The sequence below is a fragment of the Sus scrofa genome, chromosome 5, assembly GCF_000003025.6.
Source record: "Sus scrofa isolate TJ Tabasco breed Duroc chromosome 5, Sscrofa11.1, whole genome shotgun sequence".
Taxonomy (NCBI): Eukaryota; Metazoa; Chordata; class Mammalia; order Artiodactyla; family Suidae; genus Sus; species Sus scrofa.
In genome coordinates, this window is record NC_010447.5 from 73,626,933 (window position 1) to 73,645,873 (window position 18,941).

General features: G+C 39.8%; 1 protein-coding gene across 11 annotated transcripts in view; it reads left to right on the forward strand.

Moving 5' to 3' along the window:
* Positions 1-18,941, forward strand: part of PPHLN1 (periphilin 1) — a 140,199-nt gene that overhangs the window by 70,728 nt on the left and 50,530 nt on the right. For 6 of the 11 annotated variants that reach the window (XM_013997947.2, XM_013997949.2, XM_021092548.1 and 3 more), the window contains 3 exons: positions 4,450-4,506; positions 7,477-7,556; positions 15,725-15,844. In XM_013997947.2, the coding sequence (XP_013853401.1) occupies positions 4,450-4,506; positions 7,477-7,556; positions 15,725-15,844 (257 nt within the window). The remainder of the gene's footprint in view (positions 1-4,449; positions 4,507-7,476; positions 7,557-15,724; positions 15,845-18,941) is intronic. The other 5 variants (XM_013997950.2, XM_013997948.2, XM_021092549.1 and 2 more) reach the window with 1 other exon arrangement.

An 18,941-nucleotide genomic window follows, 5' to 3' on the forward strand; every position in this document is an offset into this window, starting at 1 on the left:
TTTAGGTGATATCTAAGAGGGGGCAGAAGTTGGTGGAGGGATGCAAAGTTCATATGGAGTGGATGAAATATGATTTAATGTTGGACTGTTAATTGTTCTTGACTGTTAATGTGCTACTGAATTAGATTCCACAACATACTCCTTTTGGTTGTGAGAATCTGTTCTTTAATCACATGACAGCTTTGGCTGTGAGTTTTCTGGGTGAACCCTAGGAGTACAGCTGTAGCTTTTCTGGCACCTGAATCATGGAGGTTCTGAAACAGTAATCAATGACATTTTCATATGTGTAGGCATTTATGTCATCCCTGTTTTAGGACTTACCATGTTCTGTCAGCACACATTCATAATATGCAGATGATGTAATGTTTTATGTATACTTTAAAAAGTGAGCCCATGTGGTTTTAACTGATGTAGTAGAGGAAAGTTTCTTTAGAAATACACTTTCATGGAGTTCCCGTCGTGGCGCAGTGGTTAACGAATCCGACTAGGAACCATGAGGTTGCGGGTTCGGTCCCTGCCCTTGCTCAGTGGGTTAACGATCCGGCGTTGCCATGAGCTGTGGTGTAGGTTGCAGACGCGACTCGGATCCCATGTTGCTGTGGCTCTGGCGTAGGCCTGTGGCTACAGCTCCGATTAGACCCCTAGCCTGGGAACCTTCATATGCCACGGGAGCGGCCCAAGAAATAGCAAAAAGACAAAAAAAAAAAAAAAAAATACACTTTCATGTCTTCATAGTTAATATGCCTTTATTTCAACTTGTTGGATATGTAACCTCCTAAAGATGGTTATTTTGGGGAAGCAGAGATGGTACAAAGTTTTTATAACCCATTGTCTGGTTGTTTTTTCTGTTATTTTTTGGTATGCTTACCACAAGTCTCATTTTTCTTGTGTCTCCTCCATTTTTCTGTTTCATACCATCTTGAATCAACCAGTAAGTCTCTGAGAGATTATGTTCTTCCTAACCAGGAGCTCTCAATGTGCATGTCTTCATCCATAATCCAGAAAAAGAAATCATTTTCTTAGCATCTTTGTAGCCACCACATCTTCATTTGTTCATATCTTAATTTCTCTTTTAAAGCTTTAGCTCTTAAAGGAGAGATGAATGTACTACCTGTACTGTTAAGTTTGTTTATTGGTAAAATTTTCAGAAGTATCTGGTTTTGCTTTTATATATCAGGCACTGTACCAAGAATTTAATAGTTTGTGAGACATAGCCCCTAACTTTATCTCCAGCGAGGTGTTTTGTTTTGTTTTGTTTTTCTTCTCTTTTCTCCTGGCAGTGTATTTTGCTTCTACATGGGTTATCAATAATTAGTAACACTTGGTAGGATTGGACAAGTCTGGTTAAGTTCATCATTGCCTTCATTAGTGAACACAGCTCCAAAAAAGTATATTTCTGAAAGATCTTATCAGATTTGCAGCTATTATATTCAAAGGGTCATCAAATATTATATTGACATTCATTTCAACTATCATTTCAAAGAGTTAGCCAGGGTAGAACTTTTAAATGTCTGTTGGAACATTAAGCTGCTTCTCTAGCTTTTATTTCACCTACATGGGAAGCACTTTATACCTAGTCTATGGAACCAGTATTTGAATTTCTTATTCATTTTCTTCCTCCTCATTTATTTTTTCACTCACCAATATAGTGACTTGGATTTTGATTTCCATACTGCCAACTTTAGGGTTTTTCTTTCCTGGTTTCTTTCCTTCATCCTAATTTAGAACTCATTTTCTTTAGCAAGACACAGCAAAGGCAGGAATGTGTTGAGCATTTTTGCTCTCCTCTCAAGCAGGGGTCTGTGTCTGCTTACCAAGATCACCCGTGAGATGAATTTGAGGTACTGACCAAATAGCATTCTGTCAGTTAGAAATATAGAAGTGTGAGTGAAAGGAGTGGATTTGAGAGACACTTGTCTTCATAGTTGGTTGGAGCCACATGGGAATAAAACAAGAAAAAGATCTGAAGATAGGAGGAACATTCATTTATAAGGAGCAATAACCAACAAAGAAGGAGAAGGGTGTAGTGAGGAAGATGTAGGAAGACAGAGAAGTACAAAGGCATGAAAAGCAAATGGCAAAATATTAAGAAACACTTATTTTTAAAGCATTAAGCTGCTATAGTAGAGGACAAAAAGAAAGACCTTTAACTTTAATATAAGCAGATCATTGGAAACTCTGAGATGAAGAGTTTAAGCACAGTGGGCTTGTTTCTGTTAATCTCTTGTGTTAAGAAAAATTACTCCCTGGAGTTCCCTGGTGGCTCAGCAGGTTAGATCAGGCATTGTCACTGCTATGGCTCAGGTTGCCTCTCTGATGCAGTTTTGATCCTGGGAACTTCTGTATGCTGCAGACACAGACAAAACAAAAAACAAAACTAAAACTTAGTGGATTAAAACAACCAACCACTTACTTATGATTTTGCAATTTGAGCTGGATTCAGCTGGGGAATAGGACAGATCTGTTGAGGGCAACATGGATGGGAATCTGTTGTTAAATATCATAATTCGTACAGAGTCTTTGAAATTTGGAATCAAACTCAATCAATACCGTATCACTGGTGTGTTAGTAAACTGACTTTTTAGGGGAAAAACACCTGCTCATGACATTTGCCATTCTCCATAGAGTGAATACTTTCACCATGGCTGTTTTCAGGCTACCAGTGTAGAGTCACTGAACTTAAGAGTTTTGAAGAGATACAGGCAGTTCATTCTCGCCAGCTAATGTGAGACAGGCCCAGGCCCCCAGACACTTCTGTAGAAAAATATCATTGTCCTAGTCTTCTTCATCTACAAAGAATTTGAGGCAGGTTATCAAAAATAAACAGTTAATAAAACAGGAGTAGGTAATTGGGTAAAGAATTTTATATAAAAGTGAAATAATATGGTAATAAAAGAATAAAGTTAGTAGTTAAAGAATAGATGCTTATGGTAAGGCTCTCAACAGTTACCGTAAGTGAACTAAGGATTTGCCTAAAACAAAGAGGAAATGGGTAATAAATAAGCGTTCACAGTGAAACTTATATAAAAACAAATCAGGTGCTCCGGAGGAACAAATCTTCTTCTGATGACAGATCAGTAGTGAGAGAAGGATACCACATCTTCAACAACAAGTAGAATGGCAATATTTGTGTGATATTTCTTGAAACTTTTGTTTGTTTGTTTTGTTTTGTTTGCCACACTTGTGGCATCTGGAACTTCCCAAGCCAGGGGCTGAACCTGCGCCACAGAAGCCGACCAAGCTGCTGCAGTGACAATGCCTGATCCTTAACCCACTGCACCGCAGGAGAACTCCCAGACTTTTTTGTTGTTGTTGTCTTTTTGCCATTTCCTGGGCCATTCTTGCAGCATATGGAGGTTCCCAAGCTAGGGGTTGAATTGGAGCTGTGGCCTCCGGCCAATGCCAGAGCCACAGCAACACGGAATCTGAACTGCGTCTGCAACCTACACCACAGCCCACGGCAACGCCGGATCCTTAACCCACTGAGCAAGGCCAGGGATCGAACCCACAACCTCATGGTTCCTAGTCGGATTCGTTAACCACTGAGCCACGAGAGGAACTCCCTAAACCTTTTTTTTTTAATACATGGTGTTGACAATGCTAAAATAATTCAGAAAACATGTTATTTTTTCAGAAAAAAAGAAAATCGGCAATTTGGGATCTATAATAGAATAATTTGAAATAAATGCTAAGAAAGCTTATTGGAAAAATAGCTGAGAGACCCAACTAGTTCATTTAGGCTTTTTAGAAAGTTGATTCCATCTGCATCATTAAGAGTTTGCAGGTAAGGAAATTAACAAAATATTTACAAGATTCTAAATTTGGAATAATTAGGAGATCAAGCAAGAGAGTAGCTGGGGATTTGTTTATAAAGAAGATCCATATATGAGAGAATTAGCAAGATTTAGTTACAGGCTGCTTGTGAATAAGACAGAAAGACTATTTTCAGGTAGCCGTTGTATGCCCAGGGAACTGATATGCTATGCCATGAAAACCCCTTGTTTTCCGGTCATGATTCGTCTTGCATTCTTGATTTTTTTGGTGTCATTCTTTAATCCTTTGGATGTTGACGCTGTGGAGGACATTAGTTTAGATGCTTACAATGATGAGTAAGATGGGTGATCTCTGTCTTTAACTTTCCATGTCTTTTCATAGGATCCTTTTCTCATTACTTTCTGCCCATGCTGTCCTTGGTTAGCCTCATCTTCATACATTGTTGTTGTATCTAACTAGCTTCTGGTCTTAGAGATTTTGTCCTATTCTGTTATTTATTTCTCTTCAGGAGTGGTTGTTCAGACAGCCCACCTTGAAGGCAGAGTAGGAAAAAAGTTTGGATCACCAGCAAATGCTCAGAAGTTCCTGTTCTCATTACTCCTACTTCTGGGTTCTCTTGTTCCTCCTGGACACATAGATGCTGGTGTTAATTCCTTCCTGCCCACCTTTCCCTAGAGTCCGTGCGTGCTGGTGCCTCCTACAAACGGCAGAATGAAGGAAAGCCAGAAAGAGGTGAGTTTTGAGCTAGATTTTGATTTGGGGTTGTGAAGGGTGGGGGCTTAAGTCGACAGAGGTTATGGAAATGGGGAAAGTGTATAACTGCTCCATTAGTCTACTGTCAGAACCAGAGTTGAACAACAGGAGACTCAGGTAGTAGGATTAGGGGAGATAGGTAGGTTTGGTGTCTAGGCTAGCCATTCCAGGTCAGAAACAGCCACCTCATAGGAAGTGGAGATCTGTAGGGTAGAATAGACAAGTCATTGCCAGATAGGACCTAACAACAGTAGGATCAGGGCATTTCTATCTTCTATGTGCTCCTTCTGCTGCCGTCTGTATCATCTTTTTTCTTTGTCTTTTGCTTCTTGCCTGTCCCTTCCTTTCATGCAACCTGGTATATGTGGATGTATGTTGATATTTGATAAACCACCTGCCCTGTCCTTCCATGTTCCTTTGCTTTTGCACACTGAGATTTGTTGAAATCTGCTTAAATTAGCCTTACACAGCTGAAATCATGAAAGATCCCAAGACTACACTTGGGCAACACACTTGTCATACCTGTATTGCTGATGCTTTATTTGGAAAGGAAATGCTAAGTAAGAAATTAACAGCTGCTTTGAAAGGTGTTTTGCTGTGTCCAGCTGCTATGTGCCAGAATCAAGCCTATAATTATGCCTTTAATTAACGTAGTGTGTGCTGTGTGGACTGGTCCAGCTCTTCATCCTTTTCCCAGGAAATACTTATCAGAATAGTCTGGGGGAAGCCTTTGCATCCTCAGGGTAGAAAAATAATTCATCTTTTCACCTAATTTTTGAATACTTACTCTTTTCTTAAAGGACTTGACTAGGTAAGCCTTGGATATTCAAAAATGAACTATGATACATATTCCTCTAGGAGGTTTTGGTGCAGTGGGATAGACTGACACTATCCCAATAGCATGTGGAATTTGCCATGTGTAGTGGAATTACAGTAGGGGGTTACTAAATAAACAATGTTCTTAGTCCTTTGGGGATGTAGTGATGGTTGGTATCATTTTGCCTTTTTTTTTGTCTTTTTTTTTAGGGCCGCACCTGCAGCATATGGAAGTTCCCAGGCTAGGGTTTGAATCAGAGCTGCAGCTGCTGGCCTATGCTATAGCCACAGGAACGCCAGATCTGAGCTGTGTCTTCAGCCTATACCACAGCTCATGGCAACACTGGGTTCTTAACCCACTGAGTGGGACCAGGGATTGTTACCACTGAGCCACAATAGGAACTCCTCGTTTTACTTTTTTCTTTTTTCTTTTTTTTTTTGTCTTTTTAGGGCTGCACCTGCAGCATATGGAAGTTCCCAGGCTAGGGGTCAAATAGGAGCTGCAGCTGCCTCTGCCACAGCCACAGGAACACAGGATTGGAATCGAGTCTGCAACCTGTACCACAGCTCACGGCAACACCGGATTCTTAACCCCCACTGAATGGGACCAGTAATCAAACTCACATCCTCATGGATACTAGTTAGTTTCTTTACCGCTGAGACACAGTAGGAACTCCCTTCGTTTTACTTTTGTTTTTTAAGGTCTGTAAGGACTTTTAAGCTTGCTTACTGTGAAAGTCTCTTAATGGCACCACAAGTTAAAAGAGTCTAGGATTATGTCCTTTTAAAGACTAGTGGGGCTTCAGAGTTGGAATGCTATGCCTAGAGCAGGAGTTTTCAATCTTAGTGCTGTTGACATGTGAGGCTTTGTTGTAGAGGGCTGTCCTATGCATTTGCAGGATGTTTAGCAAGCATCCCTTGTTTCTACTTACCTGTGCCAGTGGCATTCACCCACTTGGGACAGTCAAAATCTTCACACATTGCCAAATGTTGTTGGGTGCAGAGTGTGGGGTGTCGTGAGAAAGCTTTCCAGGTCTGTAGGACATTGGAAGGAGATGTTATTTATTACTTCCCCAGGTGGTTGGAAGCCCTTGAGCCTGCAGGCCCTTACTTAGCCATCTGGACCAAAGCAGGAAGAGCATTAAGAGGCTTTTTGACTGAAGCTGGCTTTGCCTCAGTTTCAAGGTTGTTTGTCTCTGCTTTTGCTCTTGACTGCTTTCTGACCCTAACCCACTATCCAGTCTTGACCAGTTTCCATGCCACTCTAAACTTGGTGCTACTTTTTCCTCTTTTCCATAATTAAAATTTTCCTAGCACTCAAGAGCAGAGGATTTATGTTACAGTTGGCATGCAGATGATTTTATGAAATGCTTTTCTGTTAGTAACAGTTCACCATTACTTTTAAGATTAACTAAATTCTTTTTTGTTATTGTTGAACCAGCTAAAGTAATGTTTAAATGTTTTCTGCCTTAAATTTCTGTAAAAACAATAGTATACATAGAGTACTGTGTGAGTGTCTACAGTGACTGAAGATAAAGGTTAGTGACTTTATTTCATATGGATTTATTTTAGCCATTTAACAAATATTTGGGTACTCATTCATATTAGGCACTGGATTAGTACTCGGAATTATGGTTTCCTAGTTTTTATTTTTATTTTTTAAACTGATTATTTCATAAATACCTACTAAATTTCCTATATATGCCTTTCTCTTTGAGCTACTGCTTAATTAGCTGATTCTCTTTGGTAGTGTCATATAATAACCTCCATTGGATTTTTAGTGTGATATATTAAAAGTTAGCTTTTAGAAACTTGGAAAAGGAAGCACTTATGATTTTAAAGTGTTTTTTGGCTTTTCTCAGGTTTTCTCTGTGATTCTGTGTTTCCTGATTGGCATTGACGTGACTTAGGTTGCCATGTATGCTATCCTTTGGTTCTACGTTATTTGAAATTTTTGATGGTGCCCAAACCTCCAAGAGAGATAGGAATTAGATATTAACATATTTAATTTAATAATGTAATAAAGATTTCAGTACTTTAGTAAATATATGGCCCCATCCCATGTTTATTCAATTATAAAATCACTCTGAAAACAAATGAGCTAGAAAATTGCATTTTATATATTTTGTATAGGCAAAGAGAGACCTGTTCAGTCTTTGAAAACATCAAGAGACACTTCACCCTCAAGTTCTTCAGCAGTTCCTTCATCAAAGGTTTGTTACATTTCTAAAATCAATTTAAAGAGGAATTACAAAGTAAATGAGATATATTGTCTAGTACAGATGCTTTTATTCTTTACTGTCATACCTAATGGGGGTAATATGCTGCATTCAAAAACTTGAGTTTTGGAGTTCCCATCATGGCGCAGCGGAAACAAACCCAACTAGGAACCATGAGGTTGCGGGTTCAATCCATGGCCTCCCTCAGCAGATTAAGGATCCGGTGTTGCTGTGAGCTGTGGTGTAGGTTGCAGACGCGGCTCGGATCTGGCATTGCTGTGGCTCTGGCGTAGGCCGGCGGCTACAGCTTCAATTAGACCCCTGGCCTGGGAACCGCCATATGCTGCGAGTGCCGCCCTATAAAAGGACAAAAGACAAAAACTTGAGTTTTAAGTAACCACAACTTGAAAGTAGCCACCAGAGTAAATGAGTTTTCTCATAGGATTATTTCCACAGGTTATGCTAAAATTAGTACTTACTATGCACCTCATCTTGACCCTAGCCAGGTTGGAATAAATATTCAGATGGGGCATATTTGAGCAACTATGCTTTTATTTTGGAAGTGGGTATATAGGCAGAGACCAACATTTATTGTATGACAGTTTGATTCTAGATACTATATTATGTGTTTTCTTCTGTTTTTAATTCATATAAAATTTTTGCGATGTAGGTAAGTTTGTATTTCCATTTTATTTATTTTTATTTTTTGCTTTATTTTAGAGCCACACCTGCAGCATATGGAAGTTCTCAGGCTAGGGGTTGAATTGGAGCTGTAGCTGCTGGCCTATACCACAGCCACAGCAATGCGGGATCTGAGCCACATCTGGAACCTACACTACAGCTTATGGTAACACCAGATCCTTAATCCACTGAGCAAGGCCAGGGATCGAACTTGTGTCCTCATGGATACTAGTTAGTTTTATTACCACCAAGCTCCAGGAACTACTCTATTTCCATTTTATATTCAAAGCTCATAAGTTAAATAATTTTCTCAAATTATTTCACTGGTGAGGTCTCCCATAATTAAAAAATATCTATACGTAGAAGTTCCCTTGTGGCACAGCAGGTTAAGGATCTGGTGTTGTCACAGCTGTGGCACAAGGTTGCAGTTGCGATGTCATCAAAAAGTCTGCAAATAACAAATGTTGAAGAGCATGTGGAGAAAAGGGAACCCTTGTGTGTTCTGTTGATGGGAATGTAAAGTGGTACAGATGATATGGAGAACAGTATGGGGATTCTTCCAAAAGAATAAATAAAATAGAGCTATCATATTATTCAGCCATCCACTTCTAGGTATATATGCAAAAATGATGTGGAAACAGGGCGAATGCATGTTGACTTGAAGAGGAAAAGGAAGCTTTGCACCCTTTTCTATAGCCTTGCCTAAGCATCTTTTATCATAAACTGCTTCTCATTGGCCACAAAACTCAGCCCACATGCCAACACCCTAAAGAGTCCACCATGATGCCTCAATTTGCATGTCTGACCACTTTCTCATACTAAGGAGAACAGCCAAGATGGTGGAGTAGAATGACCCTGAGCTCACCTCCTATCATGAGCATATTAAAATCACAATTATCTATAGAATAGTCATGGATGAAAAAGACTGAGGCCTATCAGAAAAGATCTTCTATAACTAAAGACATAAATAAAGAACCACAATGAGGCACGTAGGAGGGGCAGACTCATGAGATAATCAAATCCCATACCCCTCAGGTAGGCAACTCACAAACTGGAATACAATTTTATTACAGTGGTTATTCCACAAGAGAGTTCTGAGCCCTACCTCAGGGTCCCCTAACCCAGTGGTTGGGCACCAGGAGGATGAGCCCCCAGAGCATTTTGCTTTGAAGGCCTTCAGGGTTTAGTTGCAGGAGCTCCACAGGACTGGAGGCAATAGAGACTTCACTCTTAAAGAGTGCACACAGGAGTTCCCGTCGTGGCGCAGTGGTTAACGAATCCGACTAGGAACCATGAGGTTGCAGGTTTGGTCCCTGCCCTTGCTCAGTGGGTTAACGATCCGGCATTGCTGTGAGCTGTGGTGTAGGTTGCAGACGCGGCTCGGATCCCGCATTGCTGTGACTCTGGCGTAGGCCGGTGGCTACAGCTCCGATTTGACCCCTAGCCTGGGAACCTCCATATGCCGCGGGAGCAGCCCAAGAAATAGCAAAAAAAAAAAAAAAAGAGTGCACACAAAACCTTGTGCACATCAAGACCCAGGACAAAAGCAGTAATTTAATATGAGTCTGGGCCAGACCTACCTGCTGGTCTTGGAGAGTCTCCTGGAGAGGCAGCTGGTTGGGGGCAGGAGGCCAGCTGTGGCTCACCCTGGAGATGTGGATACTGGTGGAGACATACTGGGGAATATTCAAACAGGTGAACTCTGTTGCTGGCCCCTATCATCTTGTCTCATTAGCACCAAGACCTGGCCCTACCCAACACCCTGCAGTGCCAATACTGGGACACCTCAGACCAAACAACTAACTGGGTTGGGGGCACAGCCCAACCCATTAGCAGACAAGCCGTCTGAAGACTTGAGCCCACAGCCACCTCTAGACACACTGCTAGATGTGGCCCTGCTCACCAGAAGGCCAAGACCCAACTTTACCCACCAGTGGACACGCACTCGCCCTTCCCACTAAGAAGCCTGCACTAGCTTTTAGACCACCATCACCCACCAAGGGGCAGATCCAGAAGCAGAAAACTAGGATCCCACAACCTGCAGACTGAGCCTGCCAACAATAAATAAGACCTTACCCTGGGACCAGCTTGACTCTGACCCTGGCCCTGGCCACTCACAGGCCAGTGCAAGCTTTGGGACAACTTGGACAAATATACAACCGTGTCAGGAACCAGCACCCCCCTCCCCACAACCCAACAATCTGAAAGGAGCTCTGGTATTCCTGGATACTGCATCCAGACTCTGGGAACCAGAGTCTGCCACTAGTCCAGCACTAACCCCAGGATCTGGCTTTACCTGTCAGTGGTTGGGGAACAGTTCCAGAGTCTTTGGGACCCTGACTCTGCACACTGGTGAGCCAGCATTAGCTCCAGGACCTCTAGGATTTTGCAGCCAGCCACAATCATGACCATACCCTGCTAAACAGCAGCCAACAACATCCACACAAGGCAGGGCCTGGCAACCAACTTGTACTAGAGGCCAACCAAGCCTACCAGACTACCCATAAAGTCAGCCCACCACAACAGAAGGCCCCACACAGCCCTCTTGGGGGACCCCCTGGAGCGTATAGCTTGGGTGATGTGAATGGAGTGCCCTACTGGGATGCATAGGATGTATTCTACAGAAGGCCACTTCTCCAAGGTGGAGAAATACAGCTAACCTACCACATACCTAAAAAGTACAAATAGCAACTTAGACAAAATGAGACAGCAGAGAAGTATGTTCCAGGCAATAGAAGAAGATAAAACCCCAGAAGAAGAACTAAGTGAAGTAGAAATAGGTCCCCTGTCTGAAAAATTTCAGAGTAGTGATCATAAATATGATCAAAGAATTCGGGAGGAGAATAGATGTGTAGAATGAGAAGTTAGTTTTTTTTGTTTTTTTGTTTTTGTCTTTTTGCCATTTCTTGGGCCGCTCTCGCAGCATATGGAGTTTCCCAGGCTAGGGGTCTAATCGGAGCTGTAGCCGCCAGCCTATGCCAGAGCCACAGCAACGCGGGATCCGAGCCGCGTCTGCAACCTACACCACAGCTCACGGCAACGCCGGATCGTTAACCCACTGAGCAAGGGCAGGGATCGAACCCACACCCTCATGGTTCCTAGTCGGATTCGTTAACCACTGCACCACGACGGGAACTCCAAATGAGAAGTTAGTTTTTAACAAAGAGAAATATGTGAAGAAACAACCAAACAGACATGAAGAATGCAATAACTGAAATGGAGAATACACTAGAAGGGATCAATAGCAGACTAAATGATACAGAGCTGGAAGACCAAGTAGTGGAAATCACTGCCACTGAACAGAAAAAAGAAAACGAATGAAAAAAAAAATGAGGATAATTTAAGGGTCCTCTGGGACAGGAGTTCCCATTGTGTCTCAGCGGAAACAAATCTGACTAGCACCCATGAGGACTCAGGTTCTATCCCTAGCCTTGCTCAGTGGGTTAAGGTCGAAGACACAGCTCAGATCTGGTGTTGCTGTGGCTATGACGTAGGCTACTGGCTAAAGCTCTGATTCAACCCCTAGCCTGGGAACCTCCATATGCTGTGGTTATGGCCTAAAAAGACCCCCCCCCCCCGAAAAAGGAAAAAAATCTCTTGGACAACTTCAGGCACACTAGTATGTGTATTACAAGGGCCCCAGAAGAAGAGAGAGAACAGGGAGGAGAACATATTTGAAGACATAATGGCTGAAAAATTCATAACCTGGGAAAGCGAACAGTCACTCAAGTCAAAGAAGTAGGATTTCCTACTTTTATAGTTATTCAGTTATTATATAGTTACTCAGTTATTATTATTATAACTGAATTTTTTTTAGTTAAATGTGTATAACTGAATCACTTTGCTGTATACAATATTGTATATCAACTATATTTCAATAAAAATTTTTAAAATTATACAGAACCACTCAGTGTGGTAAACACCTTGGCTGCAACTATTTATATAACCCATTTAGTTGGATGTAAACATATGAATAAAATAACAAAAAAGAAATTACACAATGGAATATTATATATTTATGCATATCTGTAATATACACATATATATATATGCACAATGGAATGTTATTCGACTGTGAGAAAGAAGGACATCCTATCATTTGTGACAACATGGAAGGCTCTTGAGGGCATTATGTAAGTGAAATAAACCAGACAGAGAGAGGCAAGTATTGTACGATCTCACTTATATGTGGAATCTAAAAAAGTCAAATTCACAGAAACAAAGAAGGGTGGTTACCAGAGTCTGGGAGATGGGAGAAAGGGGGAGATGTTAGTCAAAGAGTGTAAACTTGAAGCTATAGGATGAATAAATTCTGGAGCTCTAATGTATAACACAGTGACTATAGTTAATAGTATTCTGTTGTATAATTGAAGTCTCTGCTAAGAGAGCTATAATGTTCTCACCACAACAAAGTGACATGATGCAGGTGTTAGCTAGTGTATGATTGTGATTATTTTGCAGTTTAAGAAAAGTACATATGTATCCATTTTATAGAAAAGGCTTAGATGTTAAATAATTTCTCTAGGACATATCTGCTCTTCCCTGCATCAGTTCTTATCATTCCTTCCTTCCCAGCATCCCAAAATAAGTTGAAAAAATGATTCATGATTCTAATCTTCAAAAATTAAAAATTTGGGGTGTCGCTGAGATTTTCTTTACCAACTTCACACTTCTTCTCCCTTTCCATAGCTGTTGTTACTTCTATTCGCTTCTTTTTGTTTTCTATCATTGGTATGTTTGTCCTTTCTGCAACAACTGGCAGTCTGTGCTGGTGTTTGGAGGGAGCTGCTTCTCTGCCTCAAATGAAAAAAAGAAAAAGGTGTTTCTGAGCTTTCCCTGAAGTCTGAGGATGCTGGAATGCTGGATTTTGAACAGGAAAGATGGATTGGATTTTTTGGTTCCTTTTTTTACCATATCAAGGGTGCTTTTGAGAGGGTCACAGTTTCCTTGGTCCCCAAGGAAAGCATTATGTAGCAAAGCATTGGAAGGGCAGACGTTTTACAAATTTATTAAAGCGAAAGTACATTTTCAGAGAGAAAACTTACCTGTGCGCAGGTTATAAAGAGGGGCCGACTCATTTTACAGTCTGTTCTTATACCTCACCCCACCCCAGGCAGACCTGAGTGGAGACGCAGTTTTTCCTCCCACAGCCCCCTAGGCTGTGCCTGAGGGCTGAATGTTGCTTTAGCTCTGTGTAGGGCATATTTGATCTAATTGGTCTCAGGCAGGATGCTTTATTTGCATGGGGAACTGGTTCTATAGAGGCAGGGTGAGGAATGGGCTACATTCCTTCCCTACCAGGCTGTTCAAGGTGGGGGAAGGGGCGTTACAGTGCGACATGGCCAGAGGCTTTGGGTTGAATCTCCTTGAAGGGAACTTGAAGCCTATAACACTTTGAAAGACTGACTTTTTTTGGTGGGGAGGTGTGGCAGGGTGGGGGCGGGAGTGGAGGGGGGAGGTCAGGTAAAAATGAATGAAGAGTGAATAGCACTTACCCATCTGAGTCACATTGAATATTTAAATTATAATATTTGAAATATTTATTTCCTCTGAACTGTAATGCAATGTGAATATAAATTGCAACATAGGACTTTTTGGTACATGTTAAAATATAAACTATGAAATCTAACAATAATGGATTTTAGATTATTTTCATCTGACAGTTTATGTATATGTTTGTATTTTTTGCCTTAAAATGGAATCAGTTTATGTGCTTGGAAAATGTAGCTTCCTGTGTCCTTTTTTGCCAGGGTTACATGGCGACTTTATTACCTAGATTTCCTGATTTGTTAAAGGACTTTTTCTTTTAAACATTATTCCAGTATAACAGCAACCATAATTTTTCAGAGTTTTTCTGCTGTTAGAAGTTAGTTTCAGGGAGTTCCCGTCATGGTACAGCGGATCCAACAGGAGGTTGTGGGTTCAATCCTTGGCCTCGCTCAGTGGGGTTGAGCTGCGGTGTAGGTTGCAGACACAACTCGGATCTGGCGTTGCTGTGGCTGAGGTGTAGGCCAGCAGCTGTAGCTCTGATTAGACCCCTAGACTGGAAACTTCCATGTGCCGTCGGTGCAGGCCTAAAAAGGCAAAAAGAAAAAAAAAAGTAGTTAGTTTCAGATGCAGTTTTTCAAGTAATGATGTATGAATAGAAGGATTCAGTTACAGAAATTTTGCTTCCTTTACTAGAGCTAATTTATAATGTTTTGTTTTTGTTCTATAACTTCCTCTTTAAAACAGGTACCAAAAAACAAACCAAAAAAAAAAAAAAAAGAGAACAAAGCAGTGAGGTTTACATCTTTAAAAATATATTCATCTGTGTGTTTCTTCTTATTTTTTAAAAAACTTTTAAACCTTATTACCAAGTAATGATAAAGACTTTCTTATACCCGTTAAACTTTGTGTATGGGTAAGTTTTTGGAATAAGATATTAAAGCTTCTCATTGGCCATGGAAACAAACATGCATGTAGACACATTATGATTATTTTCCAGTAAATATCATGGGTGGAAAACCATTTTTTTTTTTTTTTTTTTTTTGGTGAATTGAATAAGCTATATGAAGAGGTCGGGGCCTTACTTATCTACAAGACCTAGTTTTAAGTTTTAGCTCAGCAAGTATTGGAAACTGTGTACAAATCACTACTTTTTGACATTCAGTTTTTTGGTTTATAAGTTAGGGGGTAATAAAATCTACCCGAGCCACCTTCATGGAATTGCATTTAATTAAAATACCTCTTTTTTAGTTTGCATGTGCACGGACTTTATAAATGACAGTATACCATAACATGGGGATTTTTACTGATACTGTCATCCAAAGGAGGTGTACTTAGAATCAGTGTTGTTACTTTAGAGAAATAAGAGATGGAAACAAAATTAAAATACCAAATGTCTGTTACCCTCTGGATTCTCACAACTGCTTTGTTCAAGAGTGAATATTATTGATCCCTGTTTTGTAAATGAGGAAACCAAGGCTCACAGTATCATAAGTTATGTCTATAAAATCATCATACTAGTAGTATGAAAAAATTAAAGTGAATAAATTTTGTGTAAGGAGTAGGATTTCTATAAACTATTATAAATTATAAGTAGCATATCGGACTTTGTGTTGCCTTAATTAGGAATTTGATGACATTTGGAATTATTTATTTCATTGATTATAATTAAAGATAAAGTTGGAATCAGTATAATGTCTTCTGTATGCCAAAAACTATTATCATACTAGTTAATTCTCAGTGTCTTTTGTTCCTTTAGATGAATTTCTGAAGATTTATATAAATTTAGGAGTTAGATCTAGTGTGTTTGTCCCCACAAAATTGCTACTTAAGGAAATTTTATGTTGAATATTTTTGAAAAAAAGAAATAATGTACTTATTCTCTATGTAAATTTGAAAGCTAATATGATTTTAAGTGGGATGTACTTCTTGATATATTTGGAATTTAAAAGCCCTTGAGAATTGTAACAGAAGTGCTGTTTTGTTTTTATTAGGTGTTGGACAAACCCAGTAGGCTAACTGAAAAGGAATTTGCTGAGGCTGCAAGCAAGTGGGCTGCTGAAAAGCTAGAGAAGGCAGATGAAAGTAACTTACCTGAAATTTCTGAATATGAGGTAAGGCAAACTTTCTTCTGTATGTTTTTACTTTTGAGAGTTTTGCCTGGATTTTAAATTATGGATGGAAATTTTGGTTTGTTCTAGTGTTTTAAAATATATTTGGGAAAAATGTCCTCATGCATTATGCATTATTATAATTTACCCCCCACAGTAATAGTATGAATATGAATGACTCTGAATTCAGTAATTATATGGTGTCTGAATGTCTCTAGTAGTTAAGAAGTATAAGAATAGTATAAGTGGAGTATAAGGAGAATGCAATGTTTATATGCTTCTTCGTGAGCTTTGCTGTTAAAAAAAAATCATGCTAAGCCACAAGTCATAAACCAGTGAATTTAGAAGAAAAAAAGTCTAATTAAACCTTGGATCTTAGGCTATATTTATATTGCATATTATATTCTATGCAAATTATCTCATAAATATCTCAAGAAACACGATTATGCATTGTGAGCTGCTACCTTTGACCTTTGATGAGTCTTGAATACCAGAAAATGAGAACAGTTTTTTGGAGTTCCCATTGTGGCTCACTGCGTTAACAGCCCAGTGTAGTCTCCATGAGGATGCAGATTCCATCCCTGGCCTCACTCAGTAGGTTAAGGATCCGGCATTGCTGCAAGCTGCAGTGTTGGTCTCAAAGGAGGTTCAGATTCAGTATTGGTGTGGCTGTGGCGTAGGCCTGCAGCTGCAGCTCTGATTTGTGCCATGTGCCATATGCCACGCACACACACACAAACCTATAAAAGGAGAACATTTTTTAGAATTCTCTTTATAAAATGTTTGCATTAAAATATTCAAAAATGAACTGAAAAATTTTGCTATAATCTGTAACATCCCTAAAATGGAAATACCGATGTTTCATGGCAAAGTTAAGATTCTAGATACAAGATTTGGTACTAGGAGTTCCCATCGTGGCACAGTGGTTAACGAATCCAACTAGAAACCATGAGGTTGAGGGTTCGGATCCCTGCCCTTGCTCAGTGGGTTAAGGATCCGGTGTTGCCAGAGCTGTGGTGTAGGTTGCAGATGCGGCTCGGATCCCGTGTTGCTGTGGCTCTGGTGTAGGCTGGTGGCTACAGCTCCGATTCAACCCCTAGCCTGGGAACCTCCATATGCCGTGGGAGCGGCCCAAGAAATGGCAAAAAAAAAAAAAAGATTTGGTACTAGGGGAATAATTTTGACATCATAGGCAGAGAAGGTAAAAAAATCTCTCTACTATGACAAATTATGTATATTTGAAGGAGATTTCTGGCTTTTCAATATATTTTTGGATGCCTTTTACCAAAGGTCCTTTGATAAATAGTTCAAGCATTAGAATTTGATGTACAAATTGTATACCTTTTTACTTTTATGATTTTTATTGAAATTTGATGGGACATAGATTTCATTGTTAAAATCTTTTTTAAAAAATTTTGGAGCATAGTTGACTTACAATGTTTTGTTAGTTTCACCTGTACAGCAAAGTGAATCAGTCATAAATATAGCCATTCTTTTTTCCCATATGGGTTTTTACAAACTATTGAGTAGATTTTCCTAGGCTATATAGTAGGTTCTCATTAATTATTATTTCATAGGTAATCTATATATGTTATTCGTTCCTTCCCAGTTCTTCCCTCTCCCAGTCGTTTCACCCATGTACATCTTCATACATCCTTTCCAAAGTATCTAATGTACACTGCTCATAGAAAGAACAAACCAGTACAAACCCTATCAGTACCTACAGAGGTAGAGCCTTTTTTAGAGTTCCTGTCGTGGCGCAGTGGTTAACAAATCCGACTAGGAACCATGAGGTTGCAGGTTCGATCCCTGGCCTTGCTCAGTGGGTTAAGGATCCGGCGTTGCCGTGAACTGTGGTGTAGGTCGCAGACTCGGCTCAGATCCTGCATTGCTGTGGCAACTACAGTTCCGATTCAACCCCTAGCCTGGGAACCTCCATGTGCCGTGGGAGCGGCCCAAGAAATGGCAAAAAGACAAAAAAAAAAAAAAAAAAAAAAAGAGCCTTTTTTTTAAAAAATACTGATCTGTCGTTTAGATAGCAATTGTTCTTAAATAGCTCAAGGTCTCAATGTTACTGTAGCTATAATGTAGATATTTATGCATATTCTCAAGTAAATATATCAGAAATATCAAGCTGTTGCTCTGGTACCTTCCCAGCACTATTTAAAAGCATGAACAATACAGTTTTATATTTAAAAAGGGCTCCTTTGCCTATTTACCTTAATACTTTAGAGTAATGATATTTATGTTCATAATAGAAATAAGTGCTTTAAAATTGCTCGTTTAGGAATCTGATAATTTTTCTGATTACTTAAAACCAGAAACTTTCAGAAATAATTTGTTTGCTAACTACTTTATCTTCAGTTAGCAAGACTTTATTAAGATATGTTTATTCTCTCTCCCATCATTTTTTGTATCTCCTAACTAAAAAAAAAAAATAACCAACCTACTATCCCCCTCTTCCAGATTTTAAATATTTTACTTACACTCTTTCATTGCTCGATTGAATCTTGAGTCTGAATTGTCAGAGATATCAGTGGTCTGTGAAAGAAGGATGAATCTTTTTTTTTTTTTTTTCTTTCTTTCTTTCTGTCTTTTTAGGGCTGTACCCATGGCATGTGGAAGTTCCCAGACTAGTGGTCAAATCGGGGCTTCAGCCACTGGCCTACACCACAGCCACAGCCATGGGAGATCGAGCCACATCTGCGACCTATACCACAGCTCACGGCAACATCAGATCCTTAACCCACTGAGTAAGGCCAGGGACAAACCTGCGTCCTCATGGATGCTAGTCAGATTTATTTACACTGAGCCATAACAGGAACTCCCTTTATTAAACTGCAGACTTAACATTTTTTTCGTAGTGCATATTTTAGGATTAGTGTTTTAAGGCATATCTTTTCAGAAAATAATACTATTCTGACTTTTTCATAGTTTATTTAAATTCACTAAATATTCATTCTGGGTCTATTTGTATCAAACACTGCATTAGAAATACCATCCTAACTTTTGGAGAGCTTGCAGTCCAGTTTTGTGGAGATGTAATTTGCTGTCCATAAACATATGGCCATGAAAGATTTGCTTTTCTATCAGAATGAAG